This window comes from Thermobia domestica, chromosome 12, assembly GCF_964235325.1.
Source record: "Thermobia domestica chromosome 12, izTheDome1.hap1.1, whole genome shotgun sequence".
NCBI lineage: Eukaryota > Metazoa > Arthropoda > Insecta > Zygentoma > Lepismatidae > Thermobia > Thermobia domestica.
Window position 1 is genome coordinate 104,611,222 of NC_137465.1, and position 17,966 is coordinate 104,629,187.

Here is a 17,966-nt window from a genome sequence, read left to right on the forward strand (position 1 = left end):
ACAGCGATAAGAAAAGCGCACAGTGTTTTGGAAAACGATCTCCAGGAATGTTACCAGCAAAGGCACTTACCTAGCAAATTGGGTTGCTTCACAGCGCGATTACTTTCATTGACAGAATCTGCTACTGTATAGAGAACCAAATATTTTGTGATCAGCCTATTCTGGGAATTAAATTCTATCGCACCTTTATATATATATTTAACGTGGAATTTATGTTACTGAAACAGTACCTAAGCTTTAGATAATAAGTACGTATTCCAGTGACAACATAAGGGGGCGGGTGCTCCCGCCCCCAGACGTGTAATGTAGGTTAAGTAATATGAAATTATTTCCGGTATTCAAAAAATAACTGCCCTCCCAAAGTGTGTCTTCTCCTGCGATTGCCTCCCCTAATTAAAGCTGGCGTCGTCACTGACATAATCACGTATAGTGGAAGGTAGTTAAAGTGCGTGAACCCCTGTAGAGATAGTACTATATATATATTATCAGTAGCGTAGCGTAGTATTTCTAAATGGGGTGTCAAAGTTAGTCACTTGTGCGATACAATACTACTGCAATCAGCAATACATAACTATTCCGAGGGGAAATGTAGGGTTGTAAAAAAATTAGAGGGCCAGAACCCCCTAATTGTGGGTCTAGTGGGGTGTTTAGAAGCAAATGCGTGGATTACGTTAGAAACTAATAAGCATATGTCTGAGCTCCTTCTTGCCACTACCGTTGTGACGACAAAACTCGGCCCACAGTTGTATGAACATTGTTTTCAGTATAGTTCCCTTTATTTCTTTCTCGTGGGCAGCTTCCTTCTCCACATACCATTCTTCAATCTCGTTCTTAAAAAACATGTCGCCCCTAGAAATTTGTCATCTTGGGTTCAGACGTCAGATACCCCTTTGCGAATATGGGACTGAGTGTATATATCATTTCAAGATGCAAATAGAAATCACTTAAAACAACTCTGGGGGCCTGTTTCTATGTATCTATTTCGTTGTCAAATATCCAGATACTGAAGGTGGCGGCAGACAAGAATATGGAGGCACTGGTAGGAAAGAGGGCTTAAGTTTAGAGTTGCCCCTCCAGTCTGAAGGTACCCTTGGACTTTGCAACATACAAAAAACAGTGCTTAAAATATTAAAAATTGTTACATTTCACTTAACGTCAGTACTCCGTGTGCTTCACAAAAAATTAAAAGGTTTATTTTTGTGCATCCGTTACACCTGTTCGCCATATTCGCCATATTTTACAACTACCATGCTGCTGAAACTTTCCGCAATGCTTCCGCATCCGGCAAATAGTACTAACTTCCACATATCTTTTCTCGTATTAAACAAAACTCTCCTGCTGAACTTACATTCCTAAATATCAAATTATCATTTCTTACCTAATTTCTCCTGTAAATTTTCCTGATTTTTATAAAAAGCGGAGTTGTAATTCTAAACTTAACCCGGAAAGAGTTTTGAGGCTCCCCGTGTAGAGAATAAAATTAAGTGTGAAATTTGTGACAAAACCGAAACAAATAGTGCTCAAAAGGTATGTAAGCCATGTGAAATTAAAATTAGAAACAAAAATACAATTATCACAAGAGCAACATCAAGAAAAATGCTAAATTCCAGTTCAGCAATGACAAATGACAATCAATGTGTAATGGAAAGTGTTGAAAGCAAATGTAACACATCTGAAATATTGAGTGTATTATATGAAGAGCCATGTGCTTTAAAGTTTGATGTGGAATCTTTGAAAGTTGAAAACATGGAATTAAAAAAGAAGCGTAACGAAGTAAGTATACAAATTGACTGCTAGTACAGGATACTGCTGGACACGATAAGACAGAGGTACGACATAACAAAAGGGGAACAGAAAACATGGTATTTGAAAAAAGTAATACGCTGAATGAAGGAGATCTGTCTGCAACGTTATATTCTGTATCAGTGAACAATAAGTATGATGTTCTATACAGTGAAGTGGTACAAAATTCAAGTGCAAGGAAGAACTGTGCCCTTACACACTTGAGAAAAACAACGGTAATTATTCAAAGGAAATCTTCATCTCAAAAGCATCATCGTTTGCACTTAGGAAAGAATAGTGAAAACGAGAAAGAAAAGAACGTCGCCAAAGAAGTGAAACAAAACTCAGAGGTAAAAAAAGGAGTAACTCCGAGTAAATTCGATTAAGTGTTCAAACAGTGTTGATGTTTATGGATTGTCCAGTAATCGAATTAAAAAAGTTACTGATTGTATTCTTTTGCCGCTTACCCATTGCATTAACCCCTTCGGGATCCTATGGTACAATTTGTACCATATGCACTTTTCATGGTACATTGCGTTATTTCTCTTCTATTTGAGCTTTTTCGTCCGTTTTTTTTTTTGTTGTTGTTTTCCAAGTCCAGAGGCCTTGCAGAAGACATTACGTGTGGTTTCAGACCGTCCTGCGTCCAGACGTAGGAGGTGATGACGTCATAAGTCAAAAATTTCTTTTCTCATTTTCTAAGCGTATGTTCAATATTTTTTGACGGGCTTATTTTTCAACGTAGAAGATTGAAATTTTGCACAAACATTCAGTCCACGGAGTAGCATGTACCAGATTTTTTGTTCCGATGTGAGTGCTAAAACAGGGGGGAACCAGAGGGGCAAAAGGGTAAAAATATGGATTTTTTAACCCCAAAAATCCCGTTTTTCGTCATTTTCCCGCCTTACATACATGATAGGACACGTGAGTCATACCGTCTGAAAGGCAGTTCCATTCTGAAGAGAACGACGGTCGAATTATTATCCTAGGGTAATTAGGGATGTCTCAGGGAATTTTTAAAAAATATACTTCTATATAGGGTAATATGGGGCATTGTCGGTGTATATATTTTTTGGCGGGCTTATTTTTGAACGTAGAAGATTGAAATTTTGCACAAATATTCAGTTCACGGAGTAGTATTTACCAGATTTTTTGTTCCGATGTCAGTGCTAAAACAGAGGGGAACCAGAGGGGCAAAGGGGTAAAAATAGGTATTTTTTACCCCAAAAATACCGTTTTTCGTCATTTTCTTGCCTTACATACATGATAGGACCACGTGAGTCATACCGTCTGAAAGGCAGTTCCATTCTGAAGAGAACAACGGTCGAATTATTATTCTAGGGTAATTAGGGCCGTCTCAGTGAATATTTATCCAAATATACTTCTGTATAGGGTAAAAGTGGGGCATGGTAGGGAAATTTTTTCTGGCGGGCCTATTTTTTCACGTAGAAGATTGAAATTTTGCACAAACATTCAGTCCACCTAGTAGTATTTACCAGAAGTTTTTTTTCGATTTATGCGTAAAAACAGGGGGGTCCAGAGGGGCAAAATTTGAAAAAAGGGAAAATTTGCCCCCAAAAATCCCTTTTATCAGGAATTTCCCGCCTTAGATACATGATGGAGACATGTGAATGGTACCGCCTGAAAGACAGTTCTATTCTGAAGAGAATGATTGGCGGATTATTGTCCTAGGGTAATTAGGGATGTCTCAGGAATTTTTTCCCTGAGATCATAGTGTTTTATGGTACTTTGGGGCATTGTGGGAATTTTTGATAAAAATTCTCCCGCCCTTACTATTCAAGATAGAAACTTGAAATTTGGCACACACATTCAGTATACCAAGTACTATTTATCAGATTTTTTTGATGGCTACGATCACACAGGGGGGCCAAAGTTCGAGAAAAAATTTTTCCCTCCGAAATTTTCACTTTGACATTTTTTTTCCGCTTCTGGTATATGGTATGAGCATGCAAGTGGTACCATTCGAAAGCCAGCTTTATTCTGAAGAGAATGAGGTATGAACCACGATCCTAGGATAAATAGTGACGATACAGTAGCTGCTTGACTGAAAGTCTAAAAAATAGCCCAAAAAGCCAGGATCCGGAAAGGGTTAACCAATGTTTAACACAGGGAATCTTCCCCGAAGTTTAAAAATTATCACGAGTTGTGCCTGTCTATAAAAAGGGGCCAAAAAATTGATCATCTAGTTATCGACCAATTTCTCTGGTACCAGTCTTCTCAAAACTTTTGAAACTGTGATACATATGCAGTTGTGATTATCTTAAGCTTAACGTAATTAGTGATTCACAGTTTGGTTTTATAAAGGGTAGATCTACTGTTGGAGCGATCGATTCGTTAGTAAAGAAGGTTATTAGAGGCTTTGGAAACAAGGATTTTGTTCAGGCAACATTTTGTGATTTAAGTAAAGCTTTTGATTGTGTTGAACACACAATTCTCCTTAAAATTTAGCGTACTACGGTATCAAGGGTTTAAGTTTTAGATTATTCAAGTCTTACTTAGAAAACCGTAAACAAATTGTTTTTGTAAATAACAATAAATCTGGTATTGCATCAGTTAAGTACGGAGTGCCTCAAGGTTCAGTACTTGGGCCACTTTTATTTTTACTAATGATAAATGATCTACCTTACCTTTTATCTGCTTACTCTATATTATATGTTGACGATACGACCTTCCTAAATGCCAGTCCTGATCTTAGTACACTTAATGCTATAACTGAAAATACATGGGATCAGAATGTGATTTGGTTTAAGGTTAAATGTTTTTTTACTTAACGAGAATAAAACTCAACATATGACTTTTAGTCTAAAAGAAGTACCTGTTGAGAATAACTCAAAATGCGTGAAGTTTCTAGGTATATAAAGTTATCGTGGGAGCAGCATATTAATTATATTTCTGGGAGACTCTCGAGAGTAATATATCTGCTAAAACAACTAAAAAAATCATGTTCCTGACAACTATGTCACATCAGCTTACCTTGTTTTTTTTTTTTTTTTCACAGTATAATTTTGTATGGTATATTATTTTAGGGTAATAATTATCATGTAAATAGCATTCTTTTAATACAGAAAAAGGCCATCAGAATTATTTCAAACACAGACAAATTAGCTCATTGTAGACTTTTATTTATCAATCTTAAAATTATGACAATAATCAATCTATACATTTACAGAGTACTCCTCTATATAAAATGTAATCACCAAAATTTACAACTCAGGCAAAGCATCCATTCGTATAATACTAGAAGCAGTAAATTCATAAATGTCCTATATTAACGAATGTCCAAATCGTTAAATACTTATAAGACACTTGGAATAAAACTGTATAACAAGTTGCCTGCAACACTAAAAGATGAACATATAGGTAGATTTAAAAGTAAGTTATACAATTGGTTAGTTGCAACGCCCTTTTATTCTTTACAGGAGTATTTTAATTGTTCAATAGAAGTGTAACGTATTTTCTGATCTCGTCTTGAGCAAATATTTAAAATGCATATTGTTATTGTCATTTATTTTGTAATGTGATTTCATCATTAATTTAGTTAGAGATCATTTTGACGTTGTCTATTGCTATGTATACCTTAAGGACAATAAAATTTATTATTATGATTATTATTATTATTATTATTATTATTATTATTATTATTATTATTATTATTATTATTATTATTATTATTATTATTATTATTATGAAGAACCCAGCAATCTTTGCGAGGAACGGAGGGTGCTAGCTCTCTTGGCCTACCACATCGGTGATCGTGAACCTACAGAATGCTTCATATTTATGCTTGTGTTTGTGAGCCCCCTCGAAGAGTTTCTGGCTACACCACTGGGCATATTATGCATTTATGATGAAGATTAATAGTTTGCCTTTAATTACGATTAAAGCATAATTTTTTATTCTATCATTTATTTACTTATTGTATATTGAACACAACAGGTGTATACATAGTATTCAGTTGTGATAGTGTTCAGTAGTATACATAAATGATTAGTACATTACACAATATTTATTCTACATGCTAAACTATGTAGTCAAAGTATTTTTTTAAGTATACATCAAATATATCTGTTGCAGGGCATTTTATTTGGACACTAATATATACTATGCGCATTCTCCTAATAGGCGATATACTTGATGCATTAATACGCTAGGGTGGTTCATGAAATGTTCGTAGCCGCGAGCGCATTTTCCTGTTCAGAACCTGAAGGGACATTTTGGACAATAATATTGGCGAATCTATCTTATTATCTATAAGTTTATGCAAAAAACACAGAAGGAAATTAGTTCTTCTTGCTTCAAGAGAATACATTGAATAGCTTGGTAAGAGTTCAAGATATTTTTCATATCGAGGATAGGCAGGGGTGTAGCCAAGGGGGGGCCCATCGGGGCCAGGCCCCCCCAAATGATTTCCTGCCCCCCCCAAATGACCAGCTTTTAAAACATCCTAGTAAAATTATCTCGCTTCATTCATTTAAAAGTAACAAAGTTTATTGACAATTAATAATTTACGGTAACATAGTACGGAGAAATATTGTTTTTCCATACCGATCGAAAAATAGTATGGTATATCTCCTTCCTTATACCGATCGAAAAATAGGATACTTTTGTGTGACAGCAGATTACACAATTTACTGCGATTTATGTTTGACAGTTTGAAGACAAACGTTTTAACAAGGTATTATAAATACAGCCATAAAACAAAGGTACTAAACTGATTTGTAAGTACAGTATATTCTTATATGGTTTAATAAGTGTTTTAAAAGACATAGAGGATGGAAAATTTGGTAAGAAACAATGTTTTTATTCAGTTTGGATTTCATTCGCTCTCTCTTTTATTTATACTCAGTGTAAAAAAATAATTATGCTTTTTTTAGTCACGAATAATAAATAAATATTTTTGTCAGCAAACCGTAAAGAAATTAAGTGAAATTTCAAAGAAAATCAATCTTGTGTAGATAGGTTCTGTATACAAGGTCTTAAATTTAAATATAAAGGTAACCAAGAAAAGTTTTGTTGCTTTTTCACCCACCACCTTCGAACATCGATATATCACCTAACCTGGAAGATCAAAAATAGACCCCATCAGCATCGACGACCTTCTGGAAACGTTCTGGAAGGCCATGGAATCCATCGCAGTAGAACTTGGTGGGCCGTGAAAGCAAGAAGGTATCAGGTGCATTTTGGACTTTTACTAGGGATTTGAACTGGCGTCCTCTAAGGTGATGCACGATGCACCAAACATACAGAAGGACAGTCTTCTGGTGCAGTTCTGGTTTCGGCTGTTTTGAAATCGGTTCATGAGATGCTAACCAATGATGATGGCGCCGTGCAGCTTCGTATAGATCCACTTTTTTTTTTTTTTATCACATGTCAACACCCTGTCCAGAAATGGCTCCGAAACAGTAAATAAACACAGACAACTGCCGCGTTGCTTCTGGCCCGGAGTCAAAATATGTGGGACCCATCGACCCAACTTGTAGTGCTTTCCAAGTTGATGGATGTGCTGCCGAATGGTTTCTCCACTCACACTGAATTGTAGTCCCAGTTTCTCTTTGTACTAGTGTTGGTCTTCCGGCACGTGGTGTTTCGGGTGTTTCGTCATCGTTCTTAAACTTGTTAAACCATTGCTGCACTGTCCGCGTCGTCGCGACACCCTTACCAAAGGCCGGGCATATCTTCTGTCCCGCTACAGCGGGGTTTGACATCCATTTGAACTCCGCTCTGTGGATGTCCCATGTTCCCTCAGTCTTTACGCAAGTTCACGGTGTATCTGAATTACCACAACCAGGTAGTATGTTGGATATACCCACACCAATAACTGACGTTCGCCTTATCTCCACTCGCGTTCAAATCACGGTGTGAGGTCCAATTGAACACAGACCTCCACAAAAAGGGGCAGAACTTTCTTGGTAACCTTTATAGTTATGCACAAAAGTATAGCGTTTGGTCCCGGGCAGTAGTTCTTGATTAAGCATAATAAAAACTACCTTAAATATAATTTATGGATAATAATAATAATAATAATAATAATAATAATAATAATAATAATAATAATAATAATAATAATAATAATAATAATAATAATAATAATAATAATAATAAAGAAGAAGAAGAAGAAGAAGAAGAAGAAGCTAAAATAGTATTTTTAGTTTTCCAGAAGGAAACCAAAACTTTCCTTTCTTTCAGGCCTCAAAAACACTAGCAGTAACACATTTTTTTTGGCTTTGTACTGTACATTGTGGCTGGCCCCCCCTCAAAAACGACGGGCCCCTCCAACACAAACCTGCTGGCTACACAGGATAGGTCCCTGTGTCTTTATATATTAAATAGCGAACAAATTTTAATTGAATTGCTTCTAATTGGTGTGTATATTTTTGCACACTAGGATTCCATATTATGGACTCGTATTCCAGTTTGGTACGTACATATGCAGCATATAGAATTTTAAGAACATTAGTATTCTTAAATTTACTTCCAAGTCTCATTGCAAATCCGAGATTTATGTAAGCCTCATTTACAATTCGATTTAGGTGAATATCAAACGAGAGATTTGATCTTTTCTATACACCAAGATCAGTTATTTGGTCATCATTAATAGGATATTAATACTAAATTCCAAGTAATTTCTTTTTCTTGTATAAGATATTACACTGCATTTCTCAATGTTTAGTGGCAACTTGATAATTTCACACATTCACGAAGTGAATTGATGTCATTCTGAAATCAATGCAGTCTCTTTCCGAATGTATCACTCGGTAAATTTTTAAATCGTCTGCGTATAACAGTTTTTGTGACTTTATTACTTCAGGCAAATCATTAATATATAAGAGGAATAGCAAAGGTTCTAAGTTGGAGCAATGTGGAGCACCTGAATGAACTAAAAATTCAGTGATAAGGAGATATTTGTAGCGAATACGATGTCTGCGTTCACGGAGATATGACGATAAAAATTTACGTTGGGTATGAGAAAAAATAAATGTTACCAGCTTGCTAAGAAGAATATCGTGATTAATAACATCGAACGCCTTACTGAAGTCTGTATAAATTATGTCAACTTGATTTTTATTGTCAATTTCTCTTGCTAATAAGTGAGTGAAATCGCAAGATTAGTTACTGTTGATTTTCTGGGTATAAAACCACGCTGACTTTGCGAAATAATAGGAGAGACATGGGAGTATATTTTTGCCTGAATAATAATTTCAAATATTTTAACAGGTGCGGAGAATATAGCTATTGGTCTATAACTTTTTACATCAGTATTATTTCTGCTGGTTTTAGGAATTGGACAGATATCAGCAACTTTCCATCTCGTTGCGAAGTGAGAACTAGCTAGTGATTTATTATATATGGCCTGCAATGGATGTTTAAGTAAATGGCAGAGGTCCTATTTCGCATTCGAGAAACTATGGATGGTGGTCCTTATCTGCGTAAAGGAAGTTACGCATACGCAATCGAAAAATGCATATTTATTAATGTTGAATAGATGTACAGAGTATTCCATGCAGGGTGAAATTCCCAGACATGCCATCAACCGAATTTTAAGATATGCTTTGACTTTATGATTGGTCCAAAGTAGGCAAACGATAAGCCTTGATAGTAGTGAACACGGAGTCCTTTGGTGCGGTGTCTTAAGTGTTAAGGATCGTCAGCAGCACGGTCTCCCGTACTCGGGAAAACGCATGCTGTAGTGCTTCCTTTCACGCTTATAAATGACGAAAACGTGAAATATACCACGACGAAATATATCACACGCTACCCCGAACACACACACACACACACACACACACACACACACACACACACACACACACACACACACACACACACACACACACACACACACACACACACACACTCACACACACACATGGAGCTGCCGGTTGTCAACACTTTCGACTTCCCTCCGAAGCATTGGATGTCTATTGTTGTCAAAGCTTACCTCCTGTCACTTTGGACTCTCCTTAAAATCAGGGTATATATGAAGACTGTATTGAGGGCATACCTGAGAATTACATCCTATAGGGAATACCCTGTATACGTATTGCAAATTGACGAAATATTCACTTTTGGATTGTGTATGTGTGGCTTGATCAGGACCACCATCCACAGTTTCTGGAATTCGAAATAGGGCCTGTCGAAATTTGGCTTTTTCGCAATTTTGGACAGCCCTAGCTCTGAAAGTATGCACTTTTCGCCATAGGTCCATATGAACTTTTCCTCTTATTTTGATGTAAGGAATCAGCTCTTACAGTTTGTCGGTATAGTTCTTTAACACTCTGTATATTTATTAACACTGTAATTTGAAACACATATAAAAAACAACTTAAGTAATACGTAAGTAGCTTCATTTCATATACCGTATAATAATTTTTAAAATAGGAACCCGATAATCTTTTCATGATGCATTGAAATTCAACCTTCTGTTTAACGTGGAATCTGAATTATCTATGCTCCTTCTGGGAATCGAATTCTCTTATCCGCTGCTGAAGGCGCGTTTGTTTTAAAACGTGAAAAAGTTCCAAAATATACGTAGTTTCGTAACCGACCGAAACCTAATTACCGCTATGGAGACCGAATTTACTGATCCCCTTTGAGTGTTCCCCGCCTTAAACCTATGCTACATGATTTGACAGTTGATTATTCTTATTCATTTTCATAATTATTTACTTGAATTACAGGTGTAACACTCACGTATTTGTCTGCTGTGGCTTCCATGCTTGCTTTCACAGTAACGTTTTAAAAGGTAAAGCAATTTAAAATTTAGTTCAAGAATATTCACTCGCATAATGCTTGAAAATAAAATAAAAGGAAGTTACCCAAATACATATCAGGTCTATTAAATTCCGGAATTGTAAAATGTATTAAGAGAGTATTTTGTTTCTTCATAATAATTTGTATAGTCATGGACATTGCAAAGTATGCAAATCTACTGCGGAGTCTCTCGTCCTTGAAACAATGTGTCAGTCTTTCTTCTGCAAGAAACAAAATCTTTGCTCCTTCATCACAAGAATCGCACGTTAGCGCAGTGCTGAGAGGCTCCATCTTATCTCTTTTCCCCACGTACCGCAAGAAGGTAGGTAGAAATCACATTTCTTCAGTCACATTAAAAGTATGATTACATTGTGCGTAAGGAGAGGCATTTAAAGAGCTATATTGAGTCATGCAAACCCAAGAAAGAGCCAAATCACAACATGTGAACAGAACGTAACACCAATCACAGTGCCTTACGCTACGTTGCCAAATCTCTCACTGACACATCAATCAGGGTTGCAGAATTCCATATTACACTAATTAAAGTTTTGTTCTGTCGTTCTTCATTCGTATACAGGAATAAATACAAATAATTGTTTTTTTTTCTTAAAAATATTTTTCTTGGTATTAATTGGAAAGGCACGTGACTTTATGACTACATTACAGAGCTCCCCGTAGCTCAGTCAATAATCCATAGTTAGAATACAATTTGAAGAGTATGCTAAATTTCTTTAAGTGCCAAAGTAATGACTTTGATCTATCTTATTTTTTAATTCATTAAGGATGGCAAATAAACAATAATAGAAAGAGTAAACGATACCTGAGAAGAACGTGGAGAATTTCTCCCACAAGGCCATTATGTAACAACGGTGCTTCAGCTGCTTCACATATAGTTCTCATCACACAATCGCTGCCAGCAAATCCTTTTCTAGAGATAAACAATACTACAATTAGTTCTCTATTAAATACAGAGAAGCATATCCTATAAAACTACATGGACTGCCATGAAAATGAAGCTCTTCCAAAATCTTCATTTTCGTAACAAGATGAAATGACACTATAAGTGCGAAACACAACTTTACTCTAACACTCGCAGTCTGACAATGACACAAGGCAAGATTATGTAATTACCGTTAAAATGCTCGAGAAAAATCCCACTACGCACCCCTGGAAACCAAAAAGACAAGAATAGTTTCGAAAGTAGTATTTTTTAGAAGTTCGATCTCTTCCTAGACAGGTCTCTATTTTAATCAAAGGTTCTATGAACACACCAATTATTATTATTTGTAGTTCGCAATAGGAAATCTTATTTTTTGTTACCTATTCTACATATTCTGGAAGTAATGAAAGTACATATTCCAAATATGTAAATTAAACGCATCCTTGAAGTTTATGTAGCTGCCCCGGAAAAATAGACTAATTTTGTACATGGCTGAAAGACCCGGATGAGCGAAAGCAAAAATTAACAAGAATTAATTTGGTTAATTGGGCTTTAGCGTCCCTTTGAGCACCGAAGCTGTATGAGGCGTGGAACTACACTTTAACGTGAGGTCCAAACTATGTGAGCTCCTACCTGAAATTAAATAGAAGGCATCTAAGTTATAATAGTGTCCTAGTGCTTCATTACATTCCAGTTTGCATCAATGCATTACAAAAGTTGCGTCTCAGTTTGCCATAAATGGTATTATATATTGGTATCGATTGTGTGAATTTGTGATTTCACGTCAATAGAGCAGAGTTTGTTCTGCAATCATCTTGCGTACCGATATACAAATTGTCATTTGCGACCGGAGCTCTGCAATTTCTTTTGCATACTATACACCAAAAAATTGTTAACGAATATTTTGCGTTGCATTGTGATCACAATTCGTGCGAAGACTGATATGTAATGAGGTTCCTGAAGTCCGCACTTCTATTACTTTGTAACTATGTATTTCTCAATAAACTATAGGGTAAACTTCCTTTTCGTTGCCGGTCATGTAAGTTAAGTTCGTGGTTATCTTTTATACAAAGTATATAAAAAGTTACATCAATTTCTACTCATGCAAGAAGTTCGTAATATTTGTTTTAGCCAGGGGTAAAATATTATCATATCAGTGATAGACAATAATTTCTTAAACCCATAATCAGTTAGAAAGGGATTTTTTATCACAATGCTCAAATTAACTGCTGGGTCTATTTCTCTAAATTACTAGTATTGTAATAAGTTTCTACAAGTTGTAAAAATGTCATGCAGTAATAACAGCATGTCACTTCTAAATACCAATGCCGATACTTTAATTTGTCATAATTTCATGCTTTATACATTTGTAGAATATTTGATTTTGAAAATCTTTACTAGTATTTCAAGACTAGCAGTATTGGGAAAAATGACCTCTGTCATTGTACTACTTGCATAAATAAAATCAGACGTGACTGTTTATAAATATATTTATATCCTACAGGACTTAATATTAGAAGTATTCGATAAATATATACAAAATAAATACTTCTTCATTTCGTTTCCTAACGTTGAGTAAATGCTTCGCCTAGCTTTGGATCGTTCACTACCTCGACCTCGGAATACATATTTGGACAGAAGCTCTGAACCATTGTTTGGCACAGGATATTGGTATTGGAATCCAAAACTGGATCTGATCTTGCGATCTGGTATCTTCACGGGAACTCCTACGGAAAATTTTATCTGCAAAAAAGATCAACAAGAAAATAGAACAGTAAAATCGTCTTGATATAATAGTTCTGCAAGATTTTATTAAGGTAGCATATTATATTTAATATTTTATTTCAATAACATTATATACGGTATTTAGTACACCTGTCTCTATAAACAGGCACGTAGCCAAGGGAGGGGATCCAGAACCCCTTCGAAACCAGAAATGAAAAAATTAAGGAAAGAATTAATAAAAAGAAACGAGAAAAAGAAGAATCAGCGTTAAAAATAAAAAGCTACAGCAAGCTTTTGGTTACTTTTTCTTGTGAGGTGATTTGTATTACTTGCAATACATGATTGCGAATGAGCAAGATATCCTGGAAAAAGTCAGTGAATTTGAAATTTCTAGAAAAGTTACGGAACTCTCAGAATTTTTGCTACTACTCAGGTAAACTTCAAGCTTTCGGAAGCATAGTGCCGTTCTGTAACAGTGTGGACATTTTTTATAATTTTTCGCCACCGCTTCTCTGCAGTATCGAACATGTTATTTCAGAAACAGTTTTTTACTGCTCTTTTAACCTGTCATTAAGAGCAGACAATAATTGACGGAATAATGAAAACAAAAAGCTTATGTGGAAAGAAAGTTCTGTTAACGTTTGATTCAACAGAGAAAGGAATTCAAATATTGTAAAATCTTTTTCAATGCCTTCTTATATTCTTTTACTCGAAATTTCTTCATAGTTTGTTATTAACTGTGCACTGTGGAGTTAGTCAAGGAACGGTCTTAGCACCGATTCTGTTCTCTATGTACATAAATGACTTGTCTCAACAAATTCGCCACCTTAAATATCACTTATATGCAGATGATGTTCAAGTATATACTTCGACAGATCTTGGAGACATAAACGACACTATCTCACTCATAAATTTAGACCTTGAACGCATAAGTGCCTGGGCCCAATCTAATAATTTACATCTAAATCCCAATAAATCTAAATGTATCATAATAGGTTCGAGAAATATTCTCTCCAGACTGCAGAGCACCGAACTTCCTAAAATTACATTAAATGGCACACATATAGCTTTTGAGGAAAAAGTGAAAAATCTGGGCCTCATATTTGATCAGAATCTTCTATGGGCGGATCATATAAATCATGTATGCAAAAAGGCGTTTGGTGCATTGCACTCTCTATACCGTTTGAAAAATATGTTGCCTTATCCAATTAAGGCATCTATAGTACAAAGCCTTGTACTATCACATGTTGATTATTGCATTGGAGCTTATGGCAACGTAAATAAAGAAGCGCTAAGAAAGTTACAGAGGGTTCAGAATGCATGCGTCCGGTATGTTTTTAATCTTAAACGTTCAAATCACTTGACGCCATTTTTTAATGAATTGGGCTGGCTAGATATCCATGCTCGCTACATATATCAATCAAGCCACAATCGTGATACTCGCTCTAGCAGATCAACACTGCTGTCGATACCTCGTCATAATACGAATCAAATGGCTAATTCATTCACAATCTCTGGTATTAGAGAATGGAACAGACTTCCACCAGATGTAAGGAATTCACCCTCAATTGCGACATTCAAAAGAAATTTGAAGCAATATCTGATAGCCCAGGGGCGGATCCAGGACCGACTTCTGGGGGGGGGGCGGTGGGTTGTCATAATGCTTTTTTTAAGGGCTCTAAACTCTGGGATGGATATTATTTGTATATATAAAACAAGAAATGTTCCTCTTCTGGGGGGGGGCGATCGCCCCGATCGCCCCCCCCCCTGGATCCGCCCCTGTGATAGCCTTAGCCAATGTACACCAATCTCGGGAATGATTTTTTTTTTCATAAAGCTGAGCAGTAGCAACCAATTGTAAACAGAAACTTGAGGTATGTATCTATAATACTAGGTTAGTGGGGAGGTATGGGGGAGGGGGGAATGTAAGGTAGTATACTTTTAAGAATATATATATCGTTCTGTGTATGCTGTATGTATAGTTTTCTTGTTTTTATGATAAATAGTATGAGGGTATGGGGGGAGGGGGTATGTAAGGGAGCAGATTCGTGTGTAGGGGTATATGTGTGTGTAGGTATATATGCATTAATGTAGTAATTGTATTTTTCATGGATTTGACATCAATTGTAGTATGTATATCTTGTATACATTTAAGTTGGTTGAGTGTAAGAAAAGGCAAACATAGCCTTAACTCTGCCGTTAAATAAATAAATTAATTAAAATACTTATTAACATATCCTCATTTTATTCTTCTAACAAACCAATATATGTTGCCAGTAAAGTAGTTTATATTGATCGACTTTCTGGGCCTTCAGCATTTCATATCTTGTCCCCCTCCTCCCGCTCATTACGAAATCCTGGCTAAACAAACCAACATATATTCCAGTAAAATAGTTTAAAATGCTCGAGCCTCTGATGTGATGACCACTGTATTTCATGTCACTGCCCCCCCCTCTTTCTGAAATCCTGGCTACGTGCCTGCTATACAGCAAAAATAAATAAATAAAATAAAAAGTTAAAAAAACAATTTTAACACAGACAAGTGGTCTTAGCTTGATTACCACTTTGGCATGTTATTTGAACACCCAACACCAGTGGCCTGGTGTATTGTGGTTAACATAGGGCTGGTATTACCGATTTGACTCGGAGACAGTGTTGAGCTTTGTGAAAATAACATTGTGACGACGTTACAGCACTAGGTACACGAACGAAGGAACGCAGAAATAGAAACAGTGTGGTATGTTGTTTACCTGTATGGTTTGTGTCCTAAGAGAGTTATATCTATCTGCCTATCTATCCATGTACTCTCTCTCTCTCTCTCTCTCTCTCTCTCTCTCTATATATATATATATATATATACAGACGTGTTCAAATTATTAGGCTCAACATTCAGTTTCTGAATATTTTACTCTTCTTACAATATTACGTGAGAAAATACATTCGAACTTAGTCCAAATTACTACTTTGTAACTCCGTCCTAATTTCTAGTGGGTGTGGCACATGCTTTTCAATATCAATAAAACAAATGCGTATGTAACATTCAAATCCAATTACTATAAGCTGTGTATATCCAAATTGGAAACAAAATATGGAATGGAATACTTACAAAAAATAAATAAATAAAATAAAATAAAATAAAATAAAATAAAATAAAATAAAAAATAAAAATAAAATCTCTCTCACACAAAGATTAATATTTCTTATGAAATCCCTTATTCTTTATTAAGTCTTTTACCTTTTGTGGCATCCTATGTACGAGTTTAGCACATTTTGCCTTCAATTCGGCATCATGATACCACAAATTGTTGACCTCCTTGATCAATTGAAATTTGGTTCTAATGTGCTTCTTCTCTAGCTTTTCTTTCATGAAGCTCTAGAAGTTTTCAATGGGGTTCATATCAGGACTAGTGCCTGGCCACGCAAGAACACTAATTTTGTTGTCCTCGAAGAATTTTGTCACAGCTTTGGGCCAGTGGCATGGGGCTCCATCATGCATAAAGATGAATTGTACGCCATCAAACCAGAGTGCAGTCTGGGAAAGCAGTTCTTCTTGAAGAACTTGTAGGTATTAGTCCTGCTTCATTGTCCTCTCTACTATATACAGTCTTCCAGGCCCGAAGATAGAGATCACACCTGAGACCATGACTGAAGTAGGATGCTTCACGGTTTATTAAAGACATTCCAACTTGAATTCCTCCCAGGTCAACGTCGCACATATTGTGAACATTCATCAGACACAAAGACACATGATTCATCACTGAAACACACTATTCTCCAATTGTCAGCAGTCCAATTTTCTAGGCCTCGTGCCCATTCGAGGCGTTTCTTTGCCATGATTTGAGTAGACTCTAATTTTTGTTTCATTTCTTGACCGTGTGCTTTTATTCCCTCGGCACAAAGAATCCTTCGAACATTTTCAGGCCAAATGTCTGCGCCATACTCAGCCGTTTTTATGCTTAACTCTATTAGAAGTTGCACTTCTGTTTCCCAGAGCCAATCTTTTTAGTTTTCTGATATCTCTTAGCGACAGCTTTGGTTTTCGCGCACACTTCCCAACCCTCTTTTCGCTCTTGTTCAATTCAACAGAGATTCTCCTCACAAATTTTTGTTCTATCCCAACTCTACTAGCAATGTGTTGCCGTGTAGGCCTATATTTTATTTCCACCAGAAGTATGTTGTTAACTTCCATTTTACGCGGAGAAAGGTCTTTTGCTTTTCCTATTATGCTGCAATTACAGGACTACACAGAATAAAAGATTGATGCACGAAAGACATTACGATCATTTTATACTGGCCCATTCGAACTGTTGAACGCTTTGAATGTAGTTAACTTCTTACGACAGCAACCACAACACTTCAGACTGTAACTTGTTGATAGGAACCACAATAGCTACTATATACAACTGAAACAGCACTTTTAGAATCCCCCCCCTCTCCTTCACTAATACCATCTGATGTTCGATGGTGATATCATCACTCCAACTGTACAGTAAACAAATGAAGGATCATATATTGGCGGTTTAACCATTAAATTAAATGTTCTAGAACTCTGAAATTAGGACTCCTACATCAATTTTGCATTTTTCAAGCGTGAGTCTAATAATTTGAACACGTCTGTGTTACTGTTAACTTTCCCACTATTTAATTATACCAATTGGATACAATGGAGAGAAAACAGTTACTTCCTGATTATTTATTTCAAAAATAAAAGTGATGTTCAGAGCACAATGAAATAAGGATTGGAAAG

The 17,966-nt window shown here is 36.0% G+C and overlaps 1 protein-coding gene across 1 annotated transcript in view; it reads right to left on the bottom strand.

The window, feature by feature from the left end:
• Window positions 1-17,966, bottom strand: part of LOC145665766 (uncharacterized) — a 30,362-nt gene that overhangs the window by 946 nt on the left and 11,450 nt on the right. The window contains exons 2-3 of the mRNA XM_081732893.1: window positions 13,044-13,237; window positions 11,375-11,482 (exon numbers count right to left, since the gene is read on the bottom strand). Coding sequence (XP_081589019.1) covers window positions 11,375-11,482; window positions 13,044-13,237 — 302 coding nt within the window. The remainder of the gene's footprint in view (window positions 1-11,374; window positions 11,483-13,043; window positions 13,238-17,966) is intronic.